Raw genomic sequence first — 26,552 nt, 5'->3', positions numbered from 1 at the left:
CAACAAGAAGCTTTCGTGTGCTCTAAGCACACTTCATCAGAAAAGGAATCAGGTACAGTGAGCAGAGCTACACATCGCTGGTAGGCAGTGGTTTAGAAAGCAAAATAGTACACATTTAAGATCCAATGACAGAATAGTAACATTAACAAATGGAACCAACCTTTGATCTGCGTAGCATGAGCGTGAGAAAGCAATAAAACAGTAATATGTCAAAATGTGAGAATGTCTGTTAATCACTATTGTTATAAGCCTGGGCCAAAAAAGAATGGGCAGATCAGCCATCTGACAAAGATCAGATTGCATTGTAAGCTGCTGCCAACCAGCAATGTGTAGCTCTGCTTACGTTCTGAATAAAATGTTGGTCTTAAAGGTGCCACTTGACTCCTACTTTGTTCTACAGGCCAGGGGTGGCCAACGATAGCTCTCCAGATGTTTTCTGCCTACAACTCCCATCAGCTGGCTGGGGGCTGATGGGAGTTGTAGGCAAAAAAAAACATCAGGAGAGCTGCCGTTGGCCACCCCTGCAACAGGCAATTCAAACAGATTGAGAAAGGCAAAGCGTATCTTTCATAGAATCATAAGAGTTGGAAGGGACCTCCAGGGTCATTTAGTCCAACCCCTTGCATAATGCAGGAAACACACAATCACCTCCCCCTAAATTCACAGGACCTTCATTGCTGTCAGATGGCCATCTAGCCTCTGTTGAAAAACCTCCAAGGAAGGAGAGCCCACCACCTCCCGAGGAAGCCTGATCCACTGAGGAATCGCTCTAACCGTCAGGAAGTTCTTCCTAATGTTGAGACAGAAACTCTTTTGATTTAATTTCAACCTGTTGGTTCTGGTCCTACCTTCCGGGGCCACAGAAAACAATTCCACCCCATCCTCTATAGGACAGCCCTTCAAGGACTTGAAGATGGTGATCCTATCACCTCTCAGCCGCCTCCTCTCCAGGCTAAACAGGCCCAGCTCCTTCAGCCTTTCCTCATAGGACTTGGTCTCCAGACCCCTCACCATCTTTGTCACCCTCCTCTGAACATATGAAGCTGCCTTCTACTCTCGGTCCCTCTCGGACCCTCGGTCCATCAAATTCAGTATTGTGTACTCAAGACTGGCAACGACTCTCCAGGGTCTCCAGCTGAGGTTTTTCATGCCTATTTGCCTGGACCCTTTTTAGTTGGAGATGCCGAGGATTGAACCTGGGACCTTCTGCTTCCCAAGCAGATGCTCTACCACTGAGCCACAGCCCCATTAATGGCTCTCCAGGGTCTCAAGCTGAGGTTTTTCACGCCTATTTGCCTGGACCCTTTTGAGTTGGAGATGCCGGGGATGGAACCTGGGACCTTCTGCTTACCAAGCAGATGCTCTGCCACTGAGCCACAGCCCCATTAATGGCTCTCCAGGGTCTCAAGCTGAGGTTTTTCACACTATTTGCCTGGACCCTTTTGAGTTGGAGATGCCGGGGATGGAACCTGGGACCTTCTGCTTCCCAAGCAGATGCTCTGCCACTGAGCCACAGCCCCATTCATGGCTCTCCAGGGTCTCAAGCAGAGGTTTTTCACGCCTACTTGCCTGGACCCTTTTGCGTTGGAGATGCCGGGGATTGAACCTGGGACCTTCTGCTTCCGAAGCAGATGCTCTACCAATGAGCCACCGTCCGTCCCCTCTGGACCCCGTTCCAGCTTGTCTGTCTCCTTCTTAAAATCTCGTGCTGAAGATCTCCAAGTGAGGTCTTACCAGAGCAGAGACTTGGCTCTATACTTCCATTGCCAGTTTTGTCAGCAAGATGCCTGCCCTCCAGGGAAGGGTTGCCAGCTCTGGATTGGGAAATGCCTGGAGATTTGGGGGGTGGAGCCTGAGGAGGGCAGGGCTTGAGGAAGGGAGAAGCTTCAGTGGGGGACAATGCCATAGAGTCCACCTTCCAAAGCGGCCATTTCCCCAGGTAAATTGATCTCTGTCGGTTGCAGATGAGCTGCAGTCAGTGTTCCCTCTAAGTGGATAGAGCGTGAGCCGGCTCACAGATTGTTAGCCTCCAGCTCTCAGATTTTTGTCTTAGCTCAGGAAGGATGATCCCAGAGCACCAGAATTTACGTGTGGAACTCACTGTCACAGGAAGTGGTGGCAGTTTCAAGCATAGCCAGCTTCAAGAGGGGACTGGATAAAAAGATGGAGCAGAAGTCCATCAGTAGCTATTAGCCACAGTATATTATTGGAACTCTCTGGGGCAGTGATGCTCTATATTCTGGTGCTTGGGAGGGGGGAGGCAAAGTGGTAGGGCTTCTAGCCCCACTGATGGACTTCTTGATGGCACTTAGGGTTTTTTTGCCACTGTGTGACACAGAGTGTTGGACTGGATGGGCCATTGGCCTGATCCAACAGGCTTCTCTTGTGTTCTTATGTGACACAGAGTGTTGGGCTGGAGGGGCTACTGGTCTGATCCAACATGGCTTTTCTTATGTTCTTATGTGACACAGAGTGTTGGACTGGAGGGGCCCTTGGCCTGATCCAACAGGGCTTCTCTTATGTTCTTATGTGACACAGAGTGTTGGACTGGAGGGGCCACTGGCCTGATCCAACAGGGCTTCTCTTATGTTCTTCTGTGACACAGAGTGTTGGACTGGATGGGCTACTGGCCTGATCCAACAGGGCTTCTCTTATGTTCTTCTGTGACACAGAGTGTTGGACTGGATGGGCTACTGGCCTGATCCAACAGGGCTTCTCTTATGTTCTTCTGTGACACAGAGTGTTGGACTGGATGGGCTACTGGCCTGATCCAACAGGGCTTCTCTTATGTTCTTATGTGACACAGAGTGTTGGACTGGATGGGCTACTGGCCTGATCCAACAGGGCTTCTCTTATGTTCTTCTGTGACACAGAGTGTTGGACTGGATGGGCTACTGGCCTGATCCAACAGGGCTTCTCTTATGTTCTTCTGTGACACAGAGTGTTGGACTGGATGGGCTACTGGCCTGATCCAACAGGGCTTCTCTTATGTTCTTATGTGACACAGAGTGTTGGACTGGAGGGGCCATTGGCCTGATCCAGCATGGCTTCTCTTATGTTCTTATGTGACACAGAGTGTTGGACTCGAGGGGCCACTGGCCTGATCCAACAGGGCTTCTCTTATGTTCTTATGTGACACAGAGTGTTGGACTCGAGGGGCCACTGGCCTGATCCAACAGGGCTTCTCTTATGTTCTTATGTGACACAGAGTGTTGATCTGGATGGGCCCTTGGCCTGATCCAACATGGCTTCTCTTATGTTCTTATGTGACACAGAGTGTTGGACTCGAGGGGCCACTGGCCTGATCCAACAGGGCTTCTCTTATGTTCTTATGTGACACAGAGTGTTGGACTGGAGGGGCCACTGGCCTGATCCAACAGGGCTTCTCTTATGTTCTTAACCCTGCTCTCAAGAGGGGAATGGATAAAAATATGGAGCAGAGGTACATCGGTGGCTCTTAGCCACAGCTTATCATTGGAACTCTCTGTCTGGGGCAAGTGATGCTCTGTACTCTGGTGCTTGCGGGGGGCACAGTGCAGCCTTATGGACTGAGCTTGGGGGGACTCGGGAACAATGGGTAGGAGGATCCGTATCTCTGCTGCCCTGCTCCAATCACAGGCCCCCTGCTGGTTTGAATAATCCAATGGCGTCCTTGCACGGGAAGTTGGTCCCAGGGGTCATTTTGTAAAAAAACAATTGGTGGAGCTCATCCAGGGATTGTGATGCAGCTGGACCAGGTATTCAATGGACAAGGAGGTGGAATTCTCAGAAGGAGGAGGTGGAACTCTCAGAAAGGTTCAGGAGCTGCGCTCCTGTGAGCTGCCACTGAATCTGAGGCCTGGTTGGCCCCGTTGGCCCAGTTCTTCAGTCTTAGAGTTCAGCCGTTGTTTTTGTTGTTGTTCAATCGCACAGTCGAGTCTGACTCTTTGGGACCCCCTGGACCAAGTCACGCCAGGCCCTCCTGTCTTCCGCCATCCTAAGAAGTCTGTTCAAATTCATGTTAGTTACATCAGTAACGCTGTCCAGCCATTCGTGGGAAGGGCGGGCTATAAATCTCAAATAAATAAATAAATAAATCTCCTCTTTTGCCGTCTTCTTCTTCTTTTGCCTTCTATCTTTCCCAGCATCCGGGTCTTCTCCAGGGAGTGCTGCCTTCTCATTGGGTGGCCAAAGTATTTAAGATTCATCTTCAACATCTAACCTTCCAGGGAACAGTATGGGTTGATTTCCCTTAGGACTGACTGACTGGATCTTCTTGCAGTCCAAGGGACTCTCGAGTCTTCTCCAGTGAGGGCTCCCTTCTCATTGGGTGGCCAAAGTATTTGAGCTTCAGCTTCAGCATCTGACCTTCCAGGGAACAGTCTGGGTTGATATCCCTTAGGACTGACTGATTGGATCTTCTTGCAATCCAAGGGACTCTCAAGAGTCTTCTCCAGCACCACAGCTCAAAAGCATCTCTTCTTCTTCTCTCGGCCTTCCTTATGGTCCAGCTCTCACAGCCGTACATTGCTACTGCGAATACCATCGCTTTGACTATAAGGACTTTTGTTGGCAGGGTGATGTCTCTGCTTTTTATTATACTGCCCAGGTTCGCCATAGCTGTCTTCCCAAGGAGGTTCAGCCATTACCATGCTGTAAATAAAAGAGCTATGCAACAGCATCTCTTCCTTGCATTGAACCCAACCAGGGGTCATTTTGTAGAAGAATAGGTGGTGGAGCTCATCCAGGGGTTGTGATGCAGCTGCACCTACTATTCAATGGAAAAGGAGGTGGAACTCTCTGAAAGATTCAGGAGCTGTGCTCCTGTGAGCTCCCACTGAATCTGAGGCCTGAACCCACCATATTGTACTTATGGTGAGCTGTTCTCATTGTAAACCTACATGAGGGGATGTGCTATAAAATGCAATCTCCGGGCATTTCCCAACCCAGAGGTGGCAACCACACACCCTCCTCAGCTCTGCAGGTGGGGCTACAGAGAGCGGGGCTTGGTTTTCACTGGCACCTTTCCCTAAATCCCACATTCGCCCGCCCAGGTCTCAAGGGAGGGGAATCTCTTGGCTACTCACCCCTCGGTTGTTACATCTGTTCAAATCACAGTCGTAGTTCAGGACCTCCAGACTGACACACGATCGGTTCATGCATATCTAGGAAATGATGTATGAAGTGTTACTGAAATAGCCCACCAACCCCCGGAGAGCCTGAATTCTCCTTTCTAAATGAAGCTGCCTTGTACTGAATCAGACACTCCGTACATTAAGGATAGCATCGTTGAAGAAGACGACGACCGTAGATTTATAACCCGCCCTTTGGTGGTTTGGTGTAGTGGTTAAGTGTGTGGACTCTTATCTGGGGGAACCGGGTTTGATTCCCCACTCCTCCACTTGCAGCTGCTGGAATGGCCTTGGGTCAGCCAGAGCTCTCTTATCTGGGAGAACCGGGTTTGATTCCCCCACTCCTCCACTTGCACCTGCAGGAATGGCTTTGGGTCAGCCAGAGCTCTCTTATCTGGGAGAACCGGGTTTGATTCCCCACTCCTCCACTTGCAGCTGCTGGAATGGCCTTGGGTCAGCCAGAGCTCTCTTATCTGGGAGAACTGAGTTTGATTCCCCACTCCTCCACTTGCAGCTGCTGGAATGGCCTTGGGTCAGCCAGAGCTCTCTTATCTGGGAGAACCGGGTTTGATTCCCCACTCCTCCACTTGCAGCTGCTGGAATGGCCTTGGGTCAGCCAGAGCTCTCTTATCCGGGAGAACCGGGTTTGATTCCCCACTCCTCCACTTGCAGCTGCTGGAATGGCCTTGGGTCAGCCAGAGCTCTCTTATCTGGGAGAACCGGGTTTGATTCCCCCACTCCTCCACTTACACCTGCAGGAATGGCTTTGGGTCAGCCAGAGCTCTCTTATCTGGGAGAACCGGGTTTGATTCCCCACTCCTCCACTTGCAGCTGCTGGAATGGCCTTGGGTCAGCCAGAGCTCTCTTATCTGGGAGAACTGAGTTTGATTCCCCACTCCTCCACTTGCAGCTGCTGGAATGGCCTTGGGTCAGCCAGAGCTCTCTTATCTGGGAGAACCGGGTTTGATTCCCCACTCCTCCACTTGCACCTGCTGGAATGGCCTTGGGTTAGCCATAGCTCTCTTATCTGGGAGAACCGGGTTTGATTCCCCACTCCTACACTTGCAGCTGCTGGAATGGCCTTGGGTCAGCCATAGTGCTTGCGAGAGCTGTCCTTGAAAGAGCAGCCTCTGTGAGAGAGCTCTCTCAGCCCCACCCACCTCACAGGGTGCCTGTTGTGGGGGAAGAAGATAAATGAGATTGTAATCTGCTCTGAGACTCTGATTCAGAGAGAAGGGCGAGGTATAAATCTGCAGTCTTCTTCTCTCTGAATCAGAGTCTCAGAGCAGATTACAATCTACCTTATCTTCTTCCCCCTCAACAGACACCCTGTGAGGTGTGTGGGGCTGAGAGAGCTCTGATAGAAGCTGCCCTTTCAAGAACAACTCCTACGAGAGCTCTGGCTGACCCAAGGCCATTCCAGCAGCTGCAAGTGGAGGAGTGGAGAACCAAACCTGGTTCTCCCAGATAAGAGTCCGCACACTTAACCACTACACCAAACTGGTTCTCGTACTGCCTAGTTGGCCTGCAGATTTATACCCCGCCCTTCTCACTGAATCAGAGACTCAGAGCGGCTTACAATCTCCTATATCTTCCCACCCCACAACAGACACCCTGGGTGGGGCTGAGAGAGCTCTGACAGAAGCTGCCCTTTCAAGAACAACTCCTGCGAGAGCTATGGCTGACCCAAGGCCATTCCAGCAGCTGCAAGGGGAGGAGTGGGGAATCAAACCCGGTTCTCCCAGATAAGAGAGCTATGGCTGACCCAAGGTCATTCCAACAGGTGCAAGTGGAGGAGTGCGGAATCAAACCCGGTTCTCCCAGATAAGAGAGGTATGGCTGACCCAACGCCATTCCAGTAGCTGCAAGTGGAGGAGTGCGGAATCAAACCCGGTTCTCCCAGATAAGAGAGCTATGGCTGACCCAAGGCCATTCCAGCAGCTGCAAGTGGAGGAGTGGGGAATCAAACCCGGTTCTCCCAGATAAGAGAGCTCTGGCTGACACAAGGCCATTTCAGCAGCTAGAAGTGGAGGAGTGGGGAATCAAATGGCCTCCTCTGGACCCCTTCCAGCTTGTCTAGATCCTTCTTAAAATGCCCAAAACTGAACGCAAGACTCCAGGTGAGGTCTTACCAGAGCAGAGTAAAGTGATACCATCACATCGCGTGATCTGGACACTAGACTTCTGTTGATACAACCCAAAATTGCATTTGCCTTTTTAGCCACTGCATCACACTGTTGACTCATGTTCAGCGTATGATCCACTAAGACCCCTAGATCCTTTTCGCACAGACTACTGCTAAGACAAGTCTCCCCCATCCTATAACCATGCATTGCATTTTTCTTCCCTAAATGCAGAACTTTACATTTATCAGCAGTTACCTTGCCGTTGCCGCAGGACGTCCCATCTCTCACAGCTCCGAGATCGTAGCCATCCAGGTTGAGGTGAAACTCCGTCCCCCAACACAGGATTTTCCCCGCGGGGGTCTGCAGCACTCCTTGTCCAGTGGGAAGCTTCGGGATTCTGCCAATGTCAGTGCACTGGAGCCTTCCGCACAGGACATCTCTGGAAGGAAATCAAGAAGTGGCAAGCCGACAGTTCCTTCCTCATTCGGGGTAAGAGCTCCTGGAGGCCCCTTCCTGGGATGCTCTTCCCCAAGGCCTCCATCGCAGCCAACGTCCAATGGGCTTCCTAATCTCACTACCTGGATAAACATCTGGAGCAGAGGTCCATCAGGGGCTCTTAGCCACAGTGTATTGTTGGAACTCTCTGTCTGGAGCAGTGATGCTCTTTATTCTTGTGCTTGGGGGGGGCACAGTGGGAGGGCTTCTAGTGTCCATGCCACTGGTGGACCTCCTGATGCCACCTGGTTTTTTTGGCCACCATGTGACACAGAGTGGATGGGCCACTGGCCTGATCCAACATGGCTTCTCTTATGTTCTTATGTGACACAGAGTGTTGGACTGGATGGGCCACTGGCCTGATCCAACATGGCTTCTCTTATGTTCTAATGTGACACAGAGTGTTGGACTTGATGGGCCATTGGCCTGATCCAACATGGTTTCTCTTATGTTCTAATGTGACACAGAGTGTGGGACTGGATGGGCCATTGGCGTGATCCAACATGGCTTCTCTTATGTTCTAATGTGACACAGAGTGTTGGACTGGAGGGGCCACTGGCCTGATCCAACATGGCTTCTCTTATGTTCTTACGTGACACAGAGTGTGGGACTGGATGGGCCATTGGCCTGATCCAACAATGCTTCTCTTATGTTCTTATCTGGAGCAGAGGTCCATCAGTGGCTCTTAGCCACAGCGTAGCGATGGAACTCTCTGTCTGTGGCAGGGATGCTCGGTATTCTTGGTGCTGGGGAGGGGCCACAGTGGGAGGGCTTCTAGTGTCCTAGCCCCAGTGATGGATCTTCTGATGGCACCTGGGGTTTTTGGCCACTGTGTAATACAGAGTGTGGGACTGGATGGGCCACTGGTCTGATCCAACATGGCTTCTCTTGTGTTCTTACTATGGGCAAACAGTCCTGCAGACTGTTGCATGTTGGGGAGGGGTGGTGGCTCACTGGCAGAGCATCTGCTTGCCATACAGAAGGTCCCAGGTTCAATCCACAACGCCTACAGTTAAAAGGCGCAGGCAGTAAAGGATGAGGAAGACCTCTGCCTGAGATCCAGAAGATCTGCTGCCAGTCCAAGGGTCTGATTCGGAAAATGCCCATCCAGGTGTTCAAAAAGGGGTCACACAAACCCAGAAGAAATTAGCCCTTTGTTAAATAGAATCATAGAGTTGGAAGGAACCCCCCAGGGTCATCTAGTCCAACCCCCTGCACAATGCAGGAAACTCACAAACACCTCTCCCTAAATTCACAGGATCTTCATTGCTGTCAGATGGCCATCTAGCCTCTGCTTAAAAACCTCCAAGGAAGGAGAGCCCATCACCTCCCAAGGAAGAAGCCTGTTCCACTGAGGAATCACTCCAAAGGTCAGGAAGTTCTTCCTAATGTTGAGCAGGAAACTCTTCTGATTTAATTTCAACCCATTGGTTCTGGTCCTACCTCCTGGGGCCACAGAAAACAATTCCACACCATCTTCTTTAGGACAGCCCTTCAAGTACTTGAAGATGGTGATCCTATCACCTCTCAGCCGCCTCCTCTCCAGGCTAAACAGGCCCAGCTTCTTCAGCCTTTCCTTATAGGACTTGGTCGCCAGACCCCTCACCATCTTTGTTGCCCTCCTCTGGATCCCTTCCGTGTTTTATCTATTTTTGGAAATCATTTAGCTATTTTGGAAGAAAGACAGCTAATAAAGGCTTTTAATACATTTTTCAAAAATACCAGACTCCTATGCAAAGGCGCAACCTACTGTTTTTGACATTTCTTGAACTTCGATCCCTCTTCACCACAGTTGCCAGACCGGTCACCACGTGTGTTGACTTCCTCAAAACAGCTCAGTGGGGCCAGCTTTGCGTCTTCAGAGGAGGAAGAAGTAAAAGAACAAGGAAGAATAACATGAAGGCATATGATAAATTCATTTGGCCCTGTGAAATAAAAGACGTAAGAACAAAACAAGAGCCCTGCTGGATCAGACCAGTGAGGGTCCATCCAGCCAAGACTTCTGTCTCAGTGGCCAACAGGTTCCTCTGGAGGGCCAACAATAGGGCAGAGAGGCTGAGGCCTTCCCCTGAGAAGAACATCAGAAGAGCCCTGCTGGATCAGACCAGTGAGGGTCCATTCAGTCCAGCCTCCTGTCTCACACAGTGGCCAACCGGTTCCTCTGGAAGGCCAACAACAGGGCACAGAGGCTGAGGCCTTCCCCTGAGAAGAACATCAGAAGAGCCCTGTTGGATCAGACCAGTGAGGGTCCATCCAGTCCAGCCTCCTGTCTCACAACAGGGCAAAGAGATCGAGGCCTTCATAAGAACATCAGAATAAACCTACTGGATCAGACCAGGGAGGGACCATCCAGTCCAGCCTCCCATCTCACAACAGGGCAGAGAGATCAAGGCCTTCATAAGAACATCAGAAGAAACCTGCTGGATCAAACCAAGAAGGGTCCATCCAGTCCAGCCTCCTGTCTCACACAGAGGCCAACCAGTTCCTCTGGAGGGCCAACAACAGGGCAGAGAGGCCGAAGCCTTCCCCTGAGAAGAACATCAGAAGAGCCCTGCTGGATCAGACCAGTGAGGGTCCATCCAGTCCAGCCTCCTGTCTCACACAGTGGCCAACCAGTTCCTCTGGAGGGCCAACAACAGGGCAGAGAGATCGAGGCCTTCATAAGAACCTCAGAAGAGCCCTGCTGGATCAGACCAGGGAGGGTCCATCCAGTCCAGCCTCCTGTCTCACACAGTGGCCAACCAGTTCCTCTGGAGGGCCAGCAACAGAGCAGAGAGATCGAGGCCTTCATAAGAACCTCAGAAGAGCCCTGCTGGATCAGACCAGGGAGGGTCCATCCAGACCAGCCTCCTGTCTCACACAGTGGCCAACCAGTTCCTCTGGAGGGCCAGCAACAGAGCAGAGAGATCGAGGCCTTCATAAGAACCTCAGAAGAGCCCTGCTGGATCAGACCAGGGAGGGTCCATCCAGTCCAACATCCTGTCTCACAGTGGCCAACCGGTTCCTCTGGAGGGTCAACAACATGGCTCAAAGGCTAAAGCCTTTCCCTGGTGTTGCCTCCTGGCTCTGTGATTCAGAGGTTTAGTGCCTCTGGACGTGGAGGTGCTCCTTAGTCACCATGACTAATAGCCACTGATGACCCCTCCTCCAGTTTGGTGTAGTAGTTAAGAGCGGCAGATTCTAATCTGGAGAAGGGGTGACCTCGGGTAGCTGTTCTCTTGAAAGCACTCTCAGCCCCACCTACCTCACAGGGTGCCTGTGGTGGGGAGAGGATGGGAAGGCAATTCTAATCCACTTTGAGACTCCTTCAAGTAGAGAAAAGCTGGGTATAAAAACCACCTCTTCTCTTGCCCCCACCCCCCCAATTTGTCTAAACCCCTTTTAAAGAAAAAAAAGATGATATTGGATTTATATCCAGCCCACTTTGAATTTCGGAGCGGCTCACAATCTCCTTTATTTTCCTCCTCCACAATAGATGCCCTGTGAGGTGGATGGAGCTGAGAGAACTCTCACAGAAGCTGCCCCTTCAAGGACAACTCCTGCAACAGCTATGGCTGACCCAAGGTCATCCAGCAGGTGCAAGTGGAGGAATGGGGAATCAAACCCGGTTCTCCCAGATAAGAGAGCTCTGGCTGACCCAAGGCCATTCCAGCAGCTGCAAGTGGAGGAGTGGGGAATCAAACCCGGTTCTCCCAGATAAGAGAGCCATGGCTGACCCAAGGCCATTCCAGCAGCTGCAAGTGGAGGAGTGGGGAATCAAACCCGGTTCTCCCAGATAAGAGAGCTACGGCTGACCCAAGGCCATTCCAGCAGGTGCAAGTGAAGGAGTGAGGAATCAAACCAAGTTCTCCCAGATAAGAGAGCCATGGCTGACCCAAGGCCATTCCAGAAGCTGCAAGCAGAGGAGTGGAGAATCAAACCCGGTTCTCCCAGATAAGAGAGCTCTGGCTGACCCAAGGCCATTCCAGCAGCTGCAAGTGGAGGAGTGGGAAATCAAACCCGGTTCTCCCAGATAAGAGAGCTCTGGCTGACCCAAGGCCATTCCAGCAGCTGCAAGTGGAGGAGTCGGGAATCAAACCCGGTTCTCCCAGATAAGAGAGCTCTGGCTGACCCAAGGCCATTCCAGCAGCTGCAAGTGGAGGAGTGGGGAATCAAACCCGGTTCTCCCAGATAAGAGAGCCATGGCTGACCCAAGGCCATTCCTGCAGCTGCAAGTGGAGGAGTGGGGAATCAAACCCAGTTCTCCCAGATAAGAGAGCTCCGGCTGACCCAAGGCCATTCCAGCAGGTGCAAGTGAAGGAGTGAGGAATCAAACCAAGTTCTCCCAGATAAGAGAGCCATGGCTGACCCAAGGCCATTCCAGAAGCTGCAAGCAGAGGAGTGGAGAATCAAACCCGGTTCTCCCAGATAAGAGAGCTCTGGCTGACCCAAGGCCATTCCAGCAGCTGCAAGTGGAGGAGTGGGAAATCAAACCCGGTTCTCCCAGATAAGAGAGCTCTGGCTGACCCAAGGCCATTCCAGCAGCTGCAAGTGGAGGAGTCGGGAATCAAACCCGGTTCTCCCAGATAAGAGAGCTCTGGCTGACCCAAGGCCATTCCAGCAGCTGCAAGTGGAGGAGTGGGGAATCAAACCCGGTTCTCCCAGATAAGAGAGCCATGGCTGACCCAAGGCCATTCCTGCAGCTGCAAGTGGAGGAGTGGGGAATCAAACCCAGTTCTCCCAGATAAGAGAGCTCCGGCTGACCCAAGGCCATTCCAGCAGGTGCAAGTGAAGGAGTGAGGAATCAAACCAAGTTCTCCCAGATAAGAGAGCCATGGCTGACCCAAGGCCATTCCAGAAGCTGCAAGCAGAGGAGTGGAGAATCAAACCCGGTTCTCCCAGATAAGAGAGCTCTGGCTGTCCCAAGGCCATTCCAGCAGGTGCAAGTGGAGGAGTGAGGAATCAAACCCGGTTCTCCCAGATAAGAGAGCCATGGCTGACCCAAGGCCATTCCAGCAGCTGCAAGTGGAGGAGTCGGGAATCAAACCCGGTTCTCCCAGATAAGAGAGCTCTGGCTGACCCAAGGCCATTCCAGCAGCTGCAAGTGGAGGAGTCGGGAATCAAACCCGGTTCTCCCAGATAAGAGAGCTACGGCTGACCCAAGGCCATTCCAGCAGGTGCAAGTGGACGAGTGGGGAATCAAACCCAGTTCTCCCAGATAAGAGAGCTCTGGCTGACCCAAGACCATTCCCACAGGTGCAAGTGGAGGAGTGGGGAATCAAACTCGGTTCTCCCAGATAAGAGAGCTCTGGCTGACCCAAGGCCATTCCAGCAGTTGAAAGTGGAGGAGTGGGGAATCAATCCCAGTTCTCCCAGATAAGAGAGCTCTGGCTGACCCAAGGCCATTCCAGCAGCTGCAAGTGGAGGAGTGGGGAATCAAAGTCTGTTCTCCCAGAGAAAATTGCTATGGCTGACCCAAGGCCATTCCAGCAGGTGCAAGTGGAGGAGTGGGGAATCAAACCCGGTTCTCCCAGATAAGAGAGCCATGGCTGACCCAAGGGCATTCCAGCAGCTGCAAGTGGAGGAGTGGGGAATCAAACCCGGTTCTCCCAGATAAGAGAGCTACGGCTGACCCAAGGCCATTCCAGCAGGTGCAAGTGAAGGAGTGAGGAATCAAACCAAGTTCTCCCAGATAAGAGAGCCATGGCTGACCCAAGGCCATTCCAGAAGCTGCAAGCAGAGGAGTGGAGAATCAAACCCGGTTCTCCCAGATAAGAGAGCTCTGGTGACCCAAGGCCATTCCAGCAGCTGCAAGTGGAGGAGTGGGGAATCAAACCCGGTTCTCCCAGATAAGAGAGCTCTGGCTGACCCAAGGCCATTCCAGCAGCTGCAAGTGGAGGAGTCGGGAATCAAACCCGGTTCTCCTAGATAAGAGAGCTACGGCTGACCCAAGGCCATTCCAGCAGGTGCAAGTGGACGAGTGGGGAATCAAACCCAGTTCTCCCAGATAAGAGAGCTCTGGCTGACCCAAGACCATTCCCACAGGTGCAAGTGGAGGAGTGGGGAATCAAACTCGGTTCTCCCAGATAAGAGAGCTCTGGCTGACCCAAGGCCATTCCAGCAGCTGAAAGTGGAGGAGTGGGGAATCAATCCCAGTTCTCCCAGATAAGAGAGCTCTGGCTGACCCAAGGCCATTCCAGCAGCTGCAAGTGGAGGAGTGGGGAATCAAAGTCTGTTCTCCCAGAGAAGATTGCTATGGCTGACCCAAGGCCATTCCAGCAGGTGCAAGTGGAGGAGTGGGGAATCAAACCAGGTTCTCCCAGATAAGAGAGCCATGGCTGACCCCAGGCCATTCCAGCAGCTGCAAGCGGAGGAGTGGGGAGTCAAACCCGGTTCTCACAGATAAGAGAGCTACGGCTGACCCAAGGCCATTCCAGCAGGTGCAAGTGGAGGAGGGGGGAATCAAACCCGGTTCTCCCAGAAAAGAGAGCTGTGGCTGACCCAAGGCCATTCTAGCAGGTGCAAGTGGAGGAGTGGGGAATCAAACCCGGTTCTCCCAGATAAGAGAGCTCTGGCTGACCCAAGGCCATTCCAGCAGGTGCAAGTGGAGAAGTGGGGAATCAAACCCCGTTTTCCAAAATAACAGAGCTCTGGGTGACCCAAGGGCATTCCAGCAGCTGCAAGTGGAGGAGTGGGGAATCAAAGTCGGTTTTTCCATAGAAGAGCTCTATGGCTGACCCAAGGCCATTCCAGCAGGTGCAAGTGGAGGAGTGGGGAATCAAACCCGGTTCTCCCAGATAAGAGTCCACACACTTAACCACTACACCAAACTGGCTCCATTCTGCCTGCTCCCAGCTTTGGGGACCAATGTTGCATTTCCTTCCTTGCCTGAAGCAGGTATTTTTGGCTAATGAAGAATACCAGACTTACCGTTGCCAAAGAGGACTGTGCAGTGATGCTGGAGGTTGAAGCACTGCCCGGTGTAACAGCTGGCACTGTGGCCACAGGGTGTCCCGTCTTGCTTGTAGGTGTCTGGTGGGCAATCTGGCGTAGCCCCGTTGCAGTACTCGGCAAGGTCGCACTCCGTAGCAGCCGGTCTACACGTTGATCCCTCTGGTAAATACTGCCGGCAATAACAAACCCACAGCTGTGATTGCTCTCAAGAGGCAGACTCACAACGGCAGCATTTCTCCTCAAGGGATAACTGAACATTCTCTGAATTAAAGCTCAATGCTGGTTCCCTTTCGGTTTGTTTCTAAAAGCAACTTCTAACGCAGCAGCTCATGACAATGCATCCACCTGGACTGAATCAAGATCTCGGTTTCCTGTCTCATTACCGATGCAGATTTCTCCACGCCTACAACCCCTCTGCATTTCACCCTGAATCCAATCACGCCTGCTATTTATTTATTTAATTTATTTCTTCTTCGCATTTATATCCCGCCGTCGTCGCCGAAGCAGGCTCAGGGCGGCTGACAACAATTAAACACCAAGCATTAAAACAGTGAGCAAACAATTAAAATTGACAATCAATTTCCAGTGAAACAATTAAAACCATTTAAAAGAGTTTCAATTAATTAAAACAATTTTTGGTGCTAGAGTTGGTACCATACATTCAGCGATGTTCAGTGATGCTGGGCATCTACTTATACTGTAGTTCAACTAAAGGCAAGTTGAAATAGAGTTGTTTTGCAGGCCTTGCGGAACTGGGCAAGGTCCCGCGAGGCCCTTACATCTTCTGGGAGTTGGTTCCACCAGAGAAGGCTCTTTCTCTGGTAGCTTTCAGTCTCGCCTCCCTTGACCCAGGGATTGACAGTAAATTCTGCGATCCAGATCTAAGTACCCGCTGGGGAACATGTGGGGAGAGACGGTCCCTAAGGTAGACAGGTCCTCGGTCATATAGGGCTTTAAAGGTGATAACCAGCACCTTGTAGTGAATCCGGAATACTATTGGCAGCCAGTGCAGTTGCCGCAGCCCTGGCTGTATGTGCTCCCGTATAGAGAGACCCAATAACAGCTTGGCTGCCGCGTTCTGCACCAACTGCAGTTTCCGGATCCAAGACGGGGGCAGCCCCACGCAGAGGGCATTGCAGAAGTCTAGTCTTGAGGTGACCATTGCATGGATCACAGTTGCTAAGTCGCTGCGCTCCAGGAAGGGGACCAACTGTCGTGTCCGCCTAAGGTGGAAAAAGGCGGATTTTGCAGTGGCGGCTATCTGGGCCTCCATAGCCAATGTGGGCTCCAGTAGCACCCCCAAGCTTCTGACTTTGGACACAGATATCAGTGGTGTCCCAACAAAAGTTGGTAGAGGGATTTCCCTCCCTGGACCACCACGACTCAGACAAAGGACCTCTGTCTTCATCGGATTCATCTATTGTCATCTGGCATCTGAAATCACTCCACTCTCCAGGACATAAGGACTGATGCACCCACATTCTAGCTGTACCCAAAGAAAAGTGCAGTGACTCACAAAAGCTCCTCCACTGCCACAAACTTTGTCAGTTTTTTAGGTGCTACTGGACTGATGCTGAAAAGGGCAACTAGAAGGATTAAAGGGCTGGAACACCTTCCCTATGAAGAAAGGTTAAAACTTGGGGCTCTTGAGCTTGGAGAAACGTCGACTGCGGGGTGACATGAGAGAGGTTTGCAAGATTCTGCATGAGATGGAGAAAGTAGTAGAAGAAGAAGATATTGGATTTATATCCCGCCCTCCACTCCGAAGAGTCTCAGAGCAGCTCACAATCTCTACCATCCTTCCCCACAACAGACACCCTGTGAGGTGGGTGGGACTGAGAGGGCTCTCACAGCAGCTGCCCTTTCAAGGACAACCTCTGCCAGGGCTCTGGCTGACCCAAGGCCATGCTAGCAGGTGCAAGTGGAGGAGTGGGGAATCAAACCCGGTTCTCCCAGATAAGAGTCCGCACACTTAACCACTACTCCAAACTAGAGACAGAAGTCCTTTTCTCCCTTTCTCACAATACAAGAACTCGTGGGCATTTGATGAAATTGCTGAGCAGTCAGGTTAAAACGGATAAAAGGAAGTCCTTCTTCACCCAAAGGGCGATTAACATGTGGAATTCACTGCCACAGGAGGTGGTGGCAGCTACAAGCATAGCCAGCTTCAAGAGGGGATTGGATAAAAATATGGAGCAGAGGTCCAAGAGTGGCTATCAACCACGGTGTGTATATATATGTGTGTGAGTATCAGACTGGATGGGCCATTGGCCTGATCCAACAGGGCTTCTCTTATGTGACACAGAGTGTTGCACTGGATGGGCCATTGGCCTGATCCAACAGAGCTTCTCTTATGTTCTTATGTGACACAGAGTGTCACACTGGGTGGGCCATGGGCCTGATCCAACAGGGCTTCTCTTATGTTCTTATGCGACACAGAGTGTTGGACTAGATGGGCCAGTGGCCTGATCCAACAGTGCTTCTCTTATGTTCTTATGTGACACAGAGTGTCACACTGGGTGGGCCATGGGCCTGATCCAACATGGCTTCTCACATGTTCTTACGTGACACAGAGTGTCGGATTGGATGGGCCATGGGCCTGATCCAGCAGGGCTTCTTTTGTTCTTATGTGACACAGAGCGTTGGACTGGATGGGCCATGGGCCTGATCCAACAGGGCTTCTCTTATGCTCTTTTCTACACAGTGGCTCTTCCCTGCCCCTCTCTCCATAACTGAGGGATGTCTCCAAAACCCTCCTTTGAATTTCTTCCTAGATTTTTCCAGGGGGTAGCCATGACGATCCGCAGTTGAATAGCTACATTCAAGTTCAGTACCACCTTAAAAACCTACCAAATGTTCAGGATAGAAGCCTTCAGAAGTCAAGATAGTAACAGAATCACAGAGTTGGAAGGGGCCATATAGGCCATCTAGCCCAACCCCCTACTCAGTGCAGGATCAGCTTAGAGCGGGGGTGTCGAACTCATTTGTTACGAGGGCCGGATCTGACACAAATGAGACCTTGCAACCGGCCATCGCTTAGCCTCAGGCTCCCATCCGGACATGAGCTCAGCAAAAGCATGCTACCTTGCAAGGTTCCTGGGCGAGCAATCCACAGAACCATTGCAAAGCACAGCATGGATTTCAAGCATATCCAAAATGGCGAGATTTGGCAACTTGCACCCGGGCTGAAGTTCAGCCAGAAATATCTGGGAGTCTGTCTGCAGGGCTTCCCGGTGACAAAGTCCAGCGGTTGCTCTTTCAGGGGTCATTTCTTGAAGCCAGAGCTGCCATTTATAAATATCTTACCTTGCATTTCTCACAGCAGAGTCCATTAAGGCAGTCTGCGTCCGGGCTAAATTTGCAATTCGCTTGGCAGCAGCCATTGATTCTGCATTCCTACAAGCAGAAGTCTCGTTATTTCCAGAAGAAGAGGAGGAGGAGAAGAAGACTGCAGATTTATACCCCGCCCTTCTCTCTGAATCAGAGACTCAGAGTGGCTTACAATTTCCTTTACCTCCCCCCTTCCAACAGACACCCTGTGAGGTGGGTGGGCCTGATCCAACATGGCTTCTCTTATGTTCTTATGTGACACAGAGTGTTGGACTGGATGGGCCACTGGTGTGATCCAACAGGGCTTCTCTTATGTGACACAGAGTGTCGGACTGGAGGGGCCATTGGCCTGCTCCAACAGGGCTTCTCTTATGTGACACAGAGTGTTGGACTGGAGGGGCCATTGGCCTGATCCAACAGGGCTTCTCTTATGTTCTTATGTGACACAGTGTTGGACTGGATGGGCCACTGGTGTGATCCAACAGGGCTTCTCTTATGTGACACAGAGTGTCGGACTGGATGGGCCATTGGCCTGATCCAACAGGGCTTCTCTTATGTTCTTATGTGACACAGAGTGTCGGACTGGATGGGCCATTGGCCTGATCCAACAGGGCTTCTCTTATGTTCTTATGTGACACAGTGTTGGACTGGATGGGCCATTGGCCTGATCCAACAGGGCTTCTCTTATGTTCTTATGCGACACAGAGTGTTGGACTGAATGGGCCATTGGCCTGATCCAACATGGCTTCTCTTATGTTCTTATGCGACAGAGAGTGTTGGAGTGGAGGGGCCATTGGCCTGATCCAACAGGGCTTCTCTTATGTTCTTACGTGACACAGTGTTGGACTGGATGGGCCACTGGCCTGATCCAACTTGGCTTCTCTTATGTTCTTAAGTGACACAGTGTTGGACTGGATGGGCCACTGACCTGATCCTACTTGGCTTCTCTTATGTTCTTATGCGACACAGAGTGTTTGACTGGATGGGCCATTGGCCTGATCCAACATGGCTTCTCTTATGTTCTTATGCGACACAGAGTGTTGGAGTGGAGGGGCCATTGGCCTGATCCAACAGGGCTTCTCTTATGTTCTTACGTGACACAGAGTGTTGGACTGGATGGGCCATTGGCCTGATCCAACATGGCTTCTCTTATGTTCTTATGCGACACAGAGTGTTGGACTGGATGGGCCACTGACCTGATCCTACATGGCTTCTCTTCTGTTCTTATGCGACACAGAGTGTTGGACTGGATGGGCCATTGGCCTGATCCAACATGGCTTCTCTTCTGTTCTTATGTGACACAGAGTGTTGGACTGGATGGGCCATTGGCCTGATCCAACATGGCTTCTCTTCTGTTCTTATGTGACACAGAGTGTTGGACTGGAGGGGCCATTGGTCTGACCCAAGATAGCTTCTCTTATGTTCTTAAACCACAGCATACAGATAATTAACAAACAAAGAAATGCTGCATTACAAAAAATTACGCTATGTCAGTCAATACATTTATATCATCACAATTTTTAATGTCAATGCACTTCATCATCACTTCTAGTTAAATTCAGTCCAAAGTACGTAAACATAAACTGATATCCAAACTGGATGCTTGGACTGAAAAAAGGAAAGGCACCAAGTCCTGCTGTGTATGTATATCTCCAGTCGCAGGTAGTACCGTGAAGCGCTTCTATTTCTTAAGGGAAAAATCCTCTTGTAGAACCAGTCCGCATCGATATAAATGTATTGACTGACATACCATAATTTTTTGCAATGCTTAGGTGCAGCATTTCCTTGTTTGTTAATTACCTACCTGGGGACCGGCAAACCTATGCGAGCTCCTGCTCAAAATGAGGCCAGCGACTCAGACTGGCAGCAGCTCTCCAAAGTCTTAAGCCGAGGTCTTTCCCATCGCTTTCTACCTGGTTCTTTTTCACTGGAGATGCCGGGGATTGAACCTGGGACCTTCTGTGTGCCAAGCAGAGGCTCCATCACTAAGTACAAATATCGTTGCTTTCATTGTCCTGTACAGGGTGAGCTCCATAGAGAGAGAGGTTTGGTGAGAGCCAGTTTGGTGTAGTGGCTAAGTGTGCGGACTTTTATCTGGGAGAACCGGGTTTGATTCCCCACTCCTCCACTTGCACCTGCTGGAATGGCCTTGGGTCAGCCAGAGCTCTCGTAGGAGTTGTTTGTGAAAGGGCAGCTTCTGGGAGAGCCCTCAGCCCTACCCACCTCACAGGGTGGACCTGAGAGCCAGTTTGGTGGAGTGGCTAAGTGTGTGGACTCTTATCTGGGAGAACCGGATTTGTTTCCCCACTCCTCCACTTGCAGCGGCTGGAATGGCCTTGGGTCAGCCAGAGCTCTCGTAGGAGTTTTTCGTGAAAGGGCAGCTTCTGGGAGCGCCCCCCCAGCCCCACCCACCTCACAGGGTCTCTGTTGTGGGGGAGGAAGGTAAAAGAGATTGTGAGCCGCTCCGAGACTCTGAGATTCAGAGTGGAGGGCGGGATATAAATCCAGTATCATCTTCTTCTTCATAACCGACAGCCAGAGGGAGAAGGGGAAGCTTTCGGCCACCCCTCTGCCAGGCTCGCACCCAGACACCCCAGAATGTCTAACCTCATCCTGGCCACAGTCACACTCTTCGCCACCGTCAAGGATGCCGTTCCCGCACACCATTGTCTCGAATACTTTGCTAGGCTTGTTAAGAAGGCACTCTTTTCCCGGTTTCCTCACTAAATCGTAGTACGTTTGCTTGCTGCAGTTGCTGAGCCTTCGACACACTCTGTAACACAGGATGCGGTTATTTAGTACGGTGTTGTTTTCTTCTTTTAACGTATGTTTTTATCAGGGGTCGTTTTGTAGCAAAAGAGGTGGTGGAGCTCATCCAGGGATTGCTATGCAGCTGCACCTACTATTCAACGGACAAGGAGGTGGGACTCTCAGGAAGGTTCAGGAGCTACGCTAGGGTTGCCAAGTCCAATTCAAGAAATGTCTGGGGACTTTGGGGGTGGAGGCAGGAGATTTTCGGGGGTGGAGCCAGGAGCGAGGATGTGACGAGCATAACTGAACTCCAAAGGGAGTTGTTCTGGCCATCACATGGACTCCATCAAGGAAGCCGCGGTCTTCAGTTTGCAAGACCTGTGCAAGGCTGTTAACAACAGGACTTTTTCGGGGACATTAATTCACAGGGTCGCCATAGGTTGGAAGCGACTTAACGCACCAGCAATAATTCTGTTTAACGTCCCCTATGAGAGAACCACAGAGAAAGATCTTTCAGAATCCACCACTCCTTTTACAACATCCACCGGCGATAAAAATACCAGCGTACAAACAATTCCCAATGCGTCGCTAAAGTCGTGCCCGTAAGTTGTCCCATCAGGATCTTGTTGGCCAGGCCAAACAACAAATTCATCTACTTTGACGCAGTTAGGGACTCTAAAAAGGTAAAGGTGTGCAAGCGCCAGTCGTTTCTGACTCTGGGGTGACGCTGCTTTCACGACGTTTTCACGGCAGGCTTTTTTACGAGGTGGTTTGCCCTTGCCTTCCCCAGTCATCTACACTTTCCCCCACAGCAAGCTGGGTTCTCATTTTACCAATCTCAGAAGGATGAGTCAACCGTGAGCTGGCGACCTGAAACCCAGCTTCCTCCGGGTTCAAACTCACGTCATGGGCAGAGATTGGACTGCAATATTGCACCTTACCACTCCGCACCACGGGGCTCTTTAGGTAGAATCACAGAATCAGAAGGGACCTCCAGGGTCATCTAGTCCAACCCCCTGCACAATGCAGGAAACCCACAAACACCTCCCCCTAAATTCACAGGATCCTCATTGCTGTCAGATGGCCATCTAGCCTCTGTTGAAAAACCTTCAAGGAAGGAGAGCCCACCACTTCCTGAGGAAGCCTGTTACACTGAGGAACCACTCTAACGGTCAGGAAGTTCTTCCAAATGTTGAGCCAAAAATTTTTGATTTAATTTCAACCCACTGGTTCTGGTCCTACCTTCTGGGGCCACATAAAACAATTCCACCCCATCCTCTAGATGACAGCCCTTCAAGTACTCGAAGATGGTGATCCTATCACCTCTCAGCCACCTCCTCTCCAGGCTAAACATCCCCAGCTCCTTCATCCTTTCCTCATAGGTAGCCAACGGTAGCTCTCCAGATGTTTTTGCCTACCACTCCCATCAGCCCCAGCCATTGGGGCTGATGGGAGTTGTAGGCAAAAAAAAATCTGGAGAGCTACCATTGGCCACCCCTGTCATAGGACATGGTCTCCAGACCCCTCACCATCTTAATCGCCCTCCTCTGGCCCAGTTTCAGTTTGTCTGTATCCTTCTTATTCTTGTCAAGCATTCTATTTCTATGTACTGGTTTATATGTACCTAGGGAACAGGCCAGAGTTAAAGTAGAGCATCACCTCTGACCTTTCTCCTTTCTTCTCCCCCCCCCTTTCCTCTTTCCCCCCTTTGAATATATAATAAATCCATCTGGACTCAGGATGTTTTAGAGTAACCTTGTATTAACGGTGTAGAATGCCTCTCCCACAGATTCACACAGCCATGCCTTATCAGCTCGCAGAGAATGTGTGAGAAATGGAGATGTTGTCATTAGCTAACATTCCTTCGTCATAAATGAGATACTAGTGAGTAGCCTTTGAACTCTCAACTCAATTTACATCTTTATGTTATTCTTTTTGAAGTTATCTGTCACCCTGCCTTTTGAAGTTTGCCTCTAAGATACTATCCAATACTATGCATGCCATTACTTCCAAGGTACCCGTCCTTGGAGCAAACGATGGAGTTTTTCAATAAAGCAAGTCTTTGATTAAAGAACAAACGCTTGATGATTGCGAAATATCGGTGCTTGACAATTCTAGGTACTCTAGGATCTCCCAAAAAACTACTACAGAACAGTCTCAAGAGAAAAGTCTGTTTCAAGGCTTCCAAGTTCCTCAAGCTGGGGGGAGGGACCACTAAAATAGAAATCACAGGCACAGCATCTCGTAAGGGATGCACAGGACAACTTTCACCCTTCAGTTCTTGAACCCAGCAAAAACACCAGAAACGTTTGTTCCAAGCGCTGCTCACCCAGTGCTATAGTCGGCGTGCATGATGCAAAAGCCAGGCGTCTGGGGACAACTGCAGTCACAGTGTCGGCCCTGGTCGTCGTGGAAGAAGCCGAAGGAATGGCCCAGCTGATGGGCGGTCTGGTCTGCGTCAGATTGCAGGCTGCCCACTGACTGCAGGGCACACAAGCAACGAAAGGAAATGAGGGACTGAGGGGAGGACTTAGGGCAAGTTCTAAAGAAGACAGGGCAAAAGGGAACCAGAGGACAGTCAGGGTCTGTATCACAGGTCTGCCGCACAGAGAAATAAGACCAAAGCTGGTCAAAACACCCTTCTGTAGAAGAAGATGAAGACGATATTGGAAACAGGCGTTCACCAATAACTGAATTAATGTTTACCGCCAGACTAATAACGGTTACCGCCAGTGTTGATTTAGGAATGTTTTAATTATTGATTGATTTTAATATGAATTTTAATGTGAATTTAATGTTTTTAATACTGTATTGTTTATTTGAAATGCTGTTAGCTGCCCTGAGCCTGCTTCGGCGGGGGAGGGCGGGATATAAATAAAATTTTACATTACATTACATTACATTTATATCCCGCCCTCCACTCCAAAGAGTCTCAGAGTGGCTCACAATCTCCTTTACCTTCCCCCCCCCACAACAGACACCCTGTGAGGTGGGTAGGGCTGAGAAGACAACCTCTGCCAGAGCTATGGCTGACCCAAGGCCATTCCAGCAGCTGCAAGTGAAGGAGTGGGGAATCAAACCCGGTTTTCCCAGATAAGAGAGCTATGGCTGCCCCAAGGCCATGCTAGTAGCTGCAAGTGGAGGAGGGGGGAATCAAACCCAGTTCTCCCAGATAAGAGAGCTATGGCTGACCCAAGGCCATTTCAGCAGCTGCATGTGAAGGAGTGGGGAAAAACAGGTTTCTTACCTGTAACTGATGATCTTCGAGTGGTCATCTGTGCAGTCACACTGATGGGAGAAGGCGCCAACGCCGATCACGATCGGTAAACTTCAAAGCTGCGGATTTCCGTGCCCACGTCCCAGTGTGCATGCCCAGAAGCCCCACTGCGCATGCTCACTGAGACAGGAGCGGACAAACCACCAGTTCCTTCTGACTGCTGCATGAGCCCTAGAACGGACCGGCAGCAGTGGGGAAGGAGGGCGGGTAGTGTGACTGCACAGATGACCCCTCGAAGATCATCAGTTACAGGTAAGAAACCTGTTTATCTTCTTCGTGGTCTCTGTGCATCACACTGATGGGAGAATAGCAAGCTAACAGCCTACCTGGAGGAGGGTGCCACAGTCCGTCAGCAGGGAAGCGACTGAAGAACAGCACGGCCCACGGATGAATACTGATGCCAACGAAGTCCAGCGCATAGTGTCTGATGAAGGTATGCGGGGAGGACCAAGTGGCAGCCTTGCAAATGTCCTGCAATGGCACACCTTTCATGAAAGCTGCAGAGGTGGCCATTGCCCTTGTAGAATGCGCTCGAATAGGCCCTGGAAGAGGTCTCTTGTTCAGTAGGTAACAAAGTTTTATCGTCTCCGTTATCCACTTTGAAAGTCTTTGAGACGAGATCCTCCGGCCCAACGAAGCTGGGGCGTATGAGACAAAAAGCCTAGGGTCCCTCTGAGAGGGCCCTACACGATGCAGGTAAAAGGAAAGCGCCCATTTAACGTCTAGAGCATGGAGCCTCCACTCGGACTCAGTAGCCGGGTTAGGAAAATAAACCGGTAAACAAATCTCCGTGTTCAGGTGGAACGATGAGACCACCTTGGGCAGGAAAGTAATGTCCGGATGCAGCCATACTCCTTCGGTACTGAAACGGAGATATGGACCATCACACCTCAATGCTGCGAGTTCCCCCACTCTCCGCGCTGAGGTGATAGCCACCAAGAACGCTGTCTTCCACGCCAGCAATTGGAGGGAACATGTTGCCATGGGTTCGAAAGGCCTCCCCATCAGGGCATTCAGAACCCCAGGAAGATCCCAAGATGGAGTCGGGCATCTAATAGAGGGATATAACCTCATCAACCCACGCAGAAACTTTTTCGTAGTAGGATGAGTGAAGACCGAATGCCCTTCAATCTGAACATGGTTGGCAGAGATAGTGGCTAAATACACCCGTATGGTTGACACCGCTAGTCCCTTGTCGAGTAAAGTAAGTAAAAAGTCCAAGATCAAGGGGAGACCCGCTATCCTCGGGTCTCCTGAGGTATCCGACGTAAATTGTACGAACTGTGCCCACTTATAAGCGTAGGACTTCCTAGTGGATTCCTTTCTGCTATTTAGGATGACATGCTGAGCCCTCAGGGAAAACGAGCGGGACATCGTGGTGGACCACTAAACCCTGGTGGGATAGCAGAAGATTCAGAACCATCGGAAACTGATAGAAGATTCCCTTGGATAGGCGAAGGATGGGGGAGAACCAGTGTTGTCTGGGCCACCAAGGGGTGACCAGAACTCCTCTCGGATGTTCCCTGTACAGTTTCTGCACTAGTCTGGTAATCAGTGGAATCGGAGGGAACAGGTACACATGTCGCTGGTTCCACGGAAACAGAAGGCCGTCTCCCAACGATAGTGGGTTTCCTCCCCCCCCCCCAGCAACAAAAGCGCCTGCACTTCTTGTTGTTGCGGGTGGCGAACACATCTATTTCCAGCGTCCCCCACCTCTAGAAGATGCGTTGACGAAAGTCCCAGTTGAGCTCCCACTCGTGGAGGGAGGCTCCCCCCCACCGACTGAGGAAGTCTGCACGTGTATTCTGGTCGCCAGGAAGATGTGTTAGAGACGTGTTCATTTCTCTGCAAATTTCCCATATGTGCAGAGCTAGGAGACACAGCTTCCTTGATACCGTACCCCTTTGCCGGTTTATGTAGGCCAACGCCGTGGTATTGTCTGTCAGGATTGCCACAACTTTGTTTGCAAGCAACGGCTGGAAGGAGAGGATGGCGTGATGAATCGCTAGTAGCTCTAGAAAGTTTATGTGATACCGCAGATGGCACCTGGGCCACACAGAGTCCATTCATATGCGCTCCCCAGCCCCACAGGGATGCATCCGAGGTTATCGTTATTGTCGGGTGTTGCTTGTGGAAGGGAGCCCCCACTAATAGGTGATGCCTCTGCTGCCACCAATCCAGGGTAGCCAGAACGTCCTGTGGAATGGACAACCTGCATGAGGGAGGATCTATGGCATCTGAAGCGCTTGAGGAACCATAACTGAAGGATCCTCATGTGGAATCTGGCGAAGACCAGAACTGATGTGGTGGATGCCATTAGGCCCAACAGGCATTGAACCTGAAGAGCCGTGACCGTCTGGTTTTGTAGGAAAATCTGTACCAGGCTTATAATATCGTCTGCACGCTTCTCTGGTAGGAATGCCTTGCACGACCGAGTATCTAGGATTGCTCCTATAAACTGAACCCTCTGACAGGGTTGAAGACATGATTTCTTTCTGTTTACTTGCAGTCCCAACTCCTGCAAGAGGG

The 26,552-nt window shown here is 50.9% G+C and overlaps 1 protein-coding gene across 1 annotated transcript in view; it reads right to left on the bottom strand.

Annotated features, from left to right (window-relative positions):
- Positions 1-26,552, bottom strand: part of LOC132569033 (disintegrin and metalloproteinase domain-containing protein 9-like) — an 82,975-nt gene that overhangs the window by 18,257 nt on the left and 38,166 nt on the right. The window contains exons 11-17 of the mRNA XM_060235217.1: positions 23,076-23,227; positions 20,603-20,768; positions 17,972-18,061; positions 14,642-14,834; positions 9,483-9,588; positions 7,493-7,676; positions 5,067-5,144 (exon numbers count right to left, since the gene is read on the bottom strand). Coding sequence (XP_060091200.1) covers positions 5,067-5,144; positions 7,493-7,676; positions 9,483-9,588; positions 14,642-14,834; positions 17,972-18,061; positions 20,603-20,768; positions 23,076-23,227 — 969 coding nt within the window. The remainder of the gene's footprint in view (positions 1-5,066; positions 5,145-7,492; positions 7,677-9,482; positions 9,589-14,641; positions 14,835-17,971; positions 18,062-20,602; positions 20,769-23,075; positions 23,228-26,552) is intronic.

The sequence above is a fragment of the Heteronotia binoei genome, chromosome 3 (genome assembly GCF_032191835.1).
Source record: "Heteronotia binoei isolate CCM8104 ecotype False Entrance Well chromosome 3, APGP_CSIRO_Hbin_v1, whole genome shotgun sequence".
NCBI lineage: Eukaryota > Metazoa > Chordata > Lepidosauria > Squamata > Gekkonidae > Heteronotia > Heteronotia binoei.
Note: the sequence above shows the minus strand (reverse complement) of the source record. Positions and strands in the feature narration are given on the sequence as shown.